General features: G+C 41.8%; 3 protein-coding genes across 3 annotated transcripts in view; 1 reads left to right on the top strand and 2 right to left on the bottom strand.

Annotated features, from left to right (window-relative positions):
* Positions 1 to 3,321, bottom strand: part of H257_14746 (hypothetical protein) — a 6,793-nt gene extending 3,472 nt beyond the window's left edge. The window contains exons 1-5 of the mRNA XM_009842632.1: positions 2,910 to 3,321; positions 2,143 to 2,309; positions 1,878 to 2,095; positions 1,132 to 1,368; positions 115 to 492 (exon numbers count right to left, since the gene is read on the bottom strand). Of these exons, the coding sequence (XP_009840934.1) occupies positions 115 to 492; positions 1,132 to 1,368; positions 1,878 to 2,095; positions 2,143 to 2,309; positions 2,910 to 3,206 (1,297 nt within the window). The 5' untranslated portion in view covers positions 3,207 to 3,321. The remainder of the gene's footprint in view (positions 1 to 114; positions 493 to 1,131; positions 1,369 to 1,877; positions 2,096 to 2,142; positions 2,310 to 2,909) is intronic.
* Positions 3,322 to 4,231: 910 nt separating this feature from the next.
* Positions 4,232 to 6,311, top strand: H257_14745 (hypothetical protein). Its single transcript, XM_009842631.1, has 2 exons — positions 4,232 to 4,747; positions 5,286 to 6,311. The coding sequence occupies exons 1-2, from the start codon at positions 4,235 to 4,237 to the stop codon at positions 6,240 to 6,242; spliced, it is 1,470 nt and encodes a 489-aa protein (XP_009840933.1). The 5' UTR covers positions 4,232 to 4,234; the 3' UTR covers positions 6,243 to 6,311.
* Positions 6,312 to 6,771: 460 nt separating this feature from the next.
* Positions 6,772 to 7,595, bottom strand: part of H257_14744 (hypothetical protein) — a 7,187-nt gene continuing 6,363 nt past the window's right edge. Inside the window, exon 16 of the mRNA XM_009842630.1 lies at positions 6,772 to 7,039. Within this exon, the coding sequence (XP_009840932.1) occupies positions 6,880 to 7,039 (160 nt within the window). The 3' untranslated portion in view covers positions 6,772 to 6,879. The remainder of the gene's footprint in view (positions 7,040 to 7,595) is intronic.

The following is a 7,595-nucleotide window of genomic DNA, read 5'->3' as shown; positions in this document are numbered from 1 at the left end:
TATATATATATATGTTCACACCAATATATATATATATATGTTCACACCAATATATATATATATATATATGTTCACACCAATATATGTATGTTCAAGAATAGGACTATAGAGTACCTTGAACGACCACCGTGTCGTTGCTGCTGCTGGAGCTGTGTGCTTTGGAGAGACTGGAAATCGTTCCAAAATAGCACGACGGAATCCCATGCACGAGCACGTGATTCGACTGGACGGGAATGGAATTGACTGCAGTGGCGGTGGCGTGCTGACGATTTTTCTCTACCCCAACACTTCCAGGTGACGACAGGATTTTCGTCATTGAGCCCTTGAGTTGTTTGCCACTGGAGGCGTCCACGCTGGCCTGTACAGTCGACTGTTTCATCTTTAAATACACTGCATGCATGCGCCGTAGCTGGTGATCTTGCGATTCGCGTACAGCTTCGGTTGTGGATTTCGAGTACACGACCACTTCGCCCACGGTGAGGACCGTGTACTCTACATGCAAAAACAACCCATCCAAAAAGGTCAAGTTTTCAGCATATAGATATATGTATATATATAATACATGATTGCCCGTCGAAAACAAAAACGAATATGATTGTTGTGTGATTTTTAATTTTTTAAAACTGGAGCGACATGGAGAAGGAATCATCGACACAATATATGTATGGACAGAAGAATCGGCAATAGAACGGAGCCAATCAAGTAGATTCCAGGAAACCACCAAGTTAGAGTGTGGCGCTTTCATTAGTGTAATTGACATCACCACAGGACAATTGTTTACAAAATTTTCAATTCTTTCCATACAAAATTCAGTACATTCACTCGATCGATAGCATTTGGCGAATCGGCCCAAACGTCCAAGTTTTGAGTAAAACGACAATAACAACACTCCTTTTTCTACAAAGTTCGTTGTCTGGCCATACAAGTTGCCAGTAAATACACACATTCACACAAATCGCAACAGACAAACGTTGTTGACAATAATTCACACGCAAACGAAAACCAATCTAGCCAATCAGCGACAAGGAATTTCAGATTGACCCACGCGATTCGATTGAACCGGGTGCAGATAAAAAATTTAGTACCCAAGCATAAATAAATAAATATATATATAAATATCGACAAACCCACCTTGATCCAGGACTAGGTCATCGTATAACACAGTCACGGAGCGATGGAGCATGGAAGAAGCAGAAGGCTTTGCGGTGGTATCAGCATGATCATGCAGCGCAGATTTGGACGATTTGGACGGCAGCGCAAGCTTAATGTGGGCGAGTAAGTTGGCGTCAATGCCGAGTTCAGTTTGGGTGGTTGATACGTGAGCTGCATCTGGGGCTACCGAACCCTCGCTATCGTCGTCTTGATGGTCTAATAGTATATCATACAAGCAAGTGTCCGTCAGTCTTTAACAAGTCTACAGCTCAATAGTAGAGAGAAAAGTCCGACACTCGAATGTCCAATCGTATACGCGCTATTATAGACCATCGAATCCAAAGAAGATATATATATATATCCCCTTGAAAACAATAATAGAAATATCATAGACCACATAAAGTCATTCGTCGACTATTTCAAAATTCAATATATATGTACAGTATATATATATAGATATATATGTACAGTATATATATATAGATATATACTAGTATAGGCGTTAGCTACTAAAACCACCGTATCAAAATTATAATGTTCCCTTGAAACAAAAGATTTACATGAAATTGTTTCGCTATTCGTCGACTAATTGAAGTATATATATATATATACGAGTACAATGAAATATATATATATTTCATTGTACATATATATACGAGTACGTGCAATGATATATATATATATATATATGTATACCATGAACTATATATATATATATGAGTTACCTTCCATCGGAACAAAGTGAAGTTCCATTTGTGAATCTTGTCCTAAATTCGCCTGGATATTCTCCACGGGCACATGCTTGTCCAGGGTCAAGTCGTCAAATAAGATGGAGATAGACACCCTCCGCCCGCCAGCTCCAACCGCCGCCTTGTCGTCTGGTGCTTCGACTTTTTTGTCATCGTTCATGTCGTCAATGTGTAAAATATGCCCTGCAAAGTACCTACCAAATATATATATATATATCCACACATGTATGATGTTAATTACTCGTCGCTGTTGTGGCATTTTGCTAGCACATAATCGCCCAGACGCCAAATGGACGGAACTGCCGCGTCAGGTGCGAGGTTTGTATTGCTTTTAGGTTGGGCAAGGTCCGTCAACAAGGCGGTGGATGTCCCGTCAGTGCTTCGGACGTCGCCTCCTCCGTAGACGCTCTAAACAGTCGGAACCATCGTTAATATGTACAACTATTCGACTATTAAACCATAAATATTCATTTAATTCTTCAAAACATATAAAAATAAACAATATATATATTATTATATATTTATTGAATAAACATTTATGTAAACAATAAAAATATAATAAAGAAAAAGAACAATGTCCTATACACGGTGTAGTGGAACCAGTATAGGGGTATATATATACCCTATATAATACTAAGAGACATGCCTATATATTTGTACATAAATGTTATGGGGGGACTACTTTGACTTGCTATAGTCGATCGTCGCAGTTGTGTACTTTACACTGTACAAATGATGGTTCAATCTTGCATTGGGGATATCTACTTCAGTAGTAGTACTACAGTATTATAGAGGCATGCCTACTAGTATTATTGAGGCATATCTACAAGTATTATAGAGGCAAGTCTACTAGTCTTACACAGGCATGTCTACTAGTATTATATCTCGATTCAAGAAGAGCAAGACTCACTGGCAATCAACGTACACATGTACACATAAAACGTGATCTACACAACTACAACTCTAATATCCCGAAAGGTTTCAAACGCATACAGTAACACAACGTACCCAAGTGGAATCGTTGACGCCTGTTTGCGGCTGCTGGCTGCTGCGCTGGGACCGTTCGTGACCACTCGTGTCCCTGGACGACCGATCGCGACCGCTAGAGTCGGCTGACAAGCGTGGGAAGATCCCGTTGCTTTTCCCACTGGCTTGCTTGAGCAGCAACCGCCGCTCGGTGCCTCGCAATTGGGTCGCCCGAGCTAACGTGTTGTCTCGAAACAGAGGCGGGATTATGGTGGGAGTGGTGGTGGAAGGTCCCATCCTGCTGGTTTGTGCATCTGGTGCCAACGACTGTTCGGCCATGGAATACCCAGCCACCCACCTGACCGCCTTGTCTACTACGCCCGTGGCTATAAATACCAAGTCGACTTGAACTTGGATTGGATGGATTCTGAAACGGCCGCGTCTTTGATTGGTGGAATTTGAAACGGCGCCCCCAACTTGCAACACGGGAAAAGTCGCACAATGCAAGATATTCTTAGAGGACTAAGGTCGTTGTTGCATTGAAAAGGGTATATTGAAGACACCTTGCGACCTATTCTTGTTACAGTAAGTCGTAAAGTACTACTAAGTACTAGTTACGTAGTATTTGTACTTATGCTTCGATCGAAATCGCTTGATCATGAGGGGTATTGCCCATTTACCCAAAGTTTGGACTTTTGGCAGATTCACGAAATCAATCGATCCATTTTTCTTTGTAATTAACATACTAGTCCAGTAGTGTCACTCTAATTTCAGTCACACACTAATTCGATGTTGAATTGGTCGAAGAATGGATAATTTGATTGGCCACTTGATTCGTGCTCTGGGTTTTGATTGGTCGATTTTCGATTGTCTGCCGATTTGATGCTGCTCATATTCGATTGAGCACCCCACTCCAATATCGAATCCACTTGACAATATATAGTACCAATCTACATTTCGTTTCACCATACTACAGTATACTGTATCATAATGGTACAAGTCTAATTGCACTGGACCAAGAGTTCATATGTACGGTACTTACTGTACACTGAAGCTCAAGACGTACTGTACATAACGTTATACTACGTAGTAATTAGTTATCACATTACAGTACCTCTGTCTATGAAGGTCAAAGTACTGTAGTGGTGATTACTATACGTAGTACTACTGTACTACTTACAGTTAGTAGTATTAATACTTACTACGTAGTACTACTGTAGTATTAATATTAATAGTCACAAATCACAGCTTCCGTAGCGATGTGCCTTCCACAGTTGTGATTGGGTATTCATTTATCCGTCTGTCCAATCAGTACCCACCATATCCGGATTAGAAAGTCGCCACGAAAAATGCAGAATCCAATTACGATGCTTGTGAGACGCCGCCATACCGTGCGGGCGTTCCATGGCCTGGCTCGGCAGTGCATACGTACGATTCACGACTCATCGTCTTCCACCTCCTCCTCTCCGCATGTCATTGCGACCCAGCAACTCGGCCATCGGGAATATGCGTTCCACTCGCCTACAACGACACCCGGTCGCCGTCCCACCCTGGAACTCGTGCCGTCGTCCAAGCCGTCCTTGGTCGAGTCTATCCGCAACATCCCGCTCCTTCTCGAAGACCTGTTTCTCCCCCGCGACCACGCCACGTCCACCACTCCCGACTACCTCCCGTACGTCAAGTACCAGTTTATCGCGAGCGTGGCAGGCACGACATGCGGCGTGCTGTCCATGCAGTCGCTCCTCTTCGCCATCGGCCTCCAGAGCGGCGCCATCCCCATGGCCGCGGCGCTCAACTGGGTCATCAAGGACGGCCTCGGTCAGTTCGGCGGCGTCCTCTTTGCCAGCCTCGTGAACCATCGCTTCGATGCCGACCCCAAGGTACCCCCACCCCATCACTACCATTCTGCTAATATGCCTTTATATCTTGCTGGTTTCGATATATATATATATAATATGTGCGTGTATATCCAGCCATACTCGCAGTGGTCGTTTAAACTTTATTCAAACCAAAACGTATTTTATTCTAATATATTTATATATACGTTATTATCATACGTTGCCTCCCTCAACCCATATATATATATATATATAGGTATTTATTTCATCCTATCCCTCATATAAATTCGTTCCAGCCATGTACATCAAACACATATTATTTCTATATCTTTATATATCTAGTGCACAGAAATGGATATAAACATATATCCCTCTATATATATATATATATATAGAGGGATATATTTGTTTTTCTCGACTCGATTCTTTGCCTTCCGTTTTCTTTCACGCCATGCTTTGTTGTTGCTGCTCTCTTGTACCGTTTCCTATCCTATGTCCATATTCAACACGTTTTGTACTTTTATCTATATATAATATATTTATATCTATAATATATATATATATTTCCCATTTGTTGTAGCGATGGCGGATGGTCTCGGCATTTGCAATGGACGCAGCTACGTTATTAGAAATATTAACTCCGCTGTGGCCGGCCTACTTTTTGCCCCTAGCCGCCGCTGCCAACATGGCCAAAAATATTTCATGGCTAAGTTCAAGTGCCACGCGCGCGGGGTTCCACTACTCATTTGCGCAGAAGGAGAACTTGGCGGATATCACGGCCAAGGCCGGGTCTCAGTCTATTGCGTCCTCTATTGTGGGTACCGCCGTCGGCATCGCCATCTCCCCGTGGCTCGGGACGGATACGTTTGATGTGGCGGCGGCATTTGGGCTCTTGTCGGCCGTCCATCTATGCTCGATTTACAAATCCCTGGCGGTTGTGGCTCTTCCCACGTTGAACCAGCAACGACTGCACGCTGTCGCAGATGCATATTGGCAACATATTGACACCAACCATGCAATGTTCAAGACGTCCGGTACCCCCGAAACAAACGCGTTCAAGACGTCCGGTACCCCGCCGATCTTACGGCCAGACCAAGTGAAGGAATCGTTTGTGTTTCGAGTATGGGGGGGATACCCGAGTCGCTTTACGCAATCAAAAGTGTCGTTAAGTGCCCGATTGGACCAGCTTGGCGTAGTACCAGATGATAAGGCCATGTATATACTCCATGGGGATGACAACAAGCCAAATATACCGCCCAGTAGTAGGACCATTCACCTACTGCTCCATGTGGATGCTACCAATGTCCATGTACTCCAAGCGCATTTGCATCTTGTGCGGGTGCGTATGCGCATGGAACGGATGGACGGCGACGCGGCCGCCGCGATCGCGCAAAGCCGACTTGATATGCACCAAAAGAGGAACGAATTGAGTGTTCAAGATCATTTTGTACAGCTTATGCTTGCAAGCGACTGGCATTGTGACCATCTGCTCGTAGAAGAAACCGTGGCACGGTATCGCTTGTATCATCACAAATAGACGATATATATATAATATATATATATGTACGGTGCGTTGGTTGCAAACGTATACCACCATATGTCCCAACTCGGTCTTGACGATGTATATATATATGTATATATATCGTTATCGCAAACGTATTGTATACCAAATGTTTATATATATATATATATATATATATATCGTTATCGCAAACGTATTGTATACCAAATGTTTTGTATTGTCAGGAGGTATATATATATATATATATATACACCAGCCACCCAGATATTGCGTACAGTCAGTCCTACTGTAGTATAATAATAATAATAATCATAGTAGTAATAGTAGTAGTAGACCATTGTTGGATGATTGCAAACAACTCGGCACTACTACTCTGGAGTATATATATATATATAATTCGGAGCTGTCATTGGTTGATTAACTAGACGAAACGAATTTCATTGGCTAATCTTAGTAGTTAGTACTAGCTAGTGTTGTCCTATCCACTGAACTATATGAGGTTTACATTCGCAACATTGGTATCTGTTCCTGCTCCTATTTAGACTTAGTTGTATATCCGAGTATACATACATGTATTATCAAGTTTTTCCCAATGATGGGGGAACGAAGGACTCTGTGATTTGATTGGCTAGTACGTTCTTCGAGTGGCCAATCAGAACAAGCCGACGATTTTGCCCGTGACGCAGTCGACGTCGACGTCGTAAAAGCCAGGGCGCGTGGGCAGCCCCGGCACTGTCATAATGTCCCCGCAGAGCAAATAGAGGAATCCCGCGCCCACGGATGCCCGAATGTCGCGAATTGTCACAGTAAACCTAGTATATAGGTAAATCTATACTCAAATATATATATATATAGATAGATAGAACAAAGTAGTACGTAGTAGGATTCTCAACACATTTTGACAATTCCAAATATATATTATTGAAAACGCAACCACCCCGATAAACTCGCAAATACCAATATACACTACTATCGATATGCATTATATCTAAACAATACCAAAAATTAATGTATATATTATCTATAAATATATATTGAAATGGAACGAACTACCTCCACGAACTCACATATATACCAGTCGATATATGTATAAACATATATATATATTAAAATACGAAACTATCCCAACGAAACAACATGTAACTCAACGTATATATATATATTTCTTTTGACAACACCATTTCATATATATATATATATATCAAAATACCATACGTTGTCGGTTGAAAGTAAAACCCCACCACGAACGAACGGCATTTATATATATATATATCCATTATCTTAACCCCATGCAACTTCATTTAGTGGACAAACAACACTTTTGACATAGGATATCATTCAACTAGATATATATATATATATATATAT

Source organism: Aphanomyces astaci (genome assembly GCF_000520075.1).
Source record: "Aphanomyces astaci strain APO3 unplaced genomic scaffold supercont1.61, whole genome shotgun sequence".
NCBI lineage: Eukaryota > Oomycota > Saprolegniomycetes > Saprolegniales > Verrucalvaceae > Aphanomyces > Aphanomyces astaci.
This window is presented reverse-complemented; position numbering and strand designations above follow the sequence as displayed.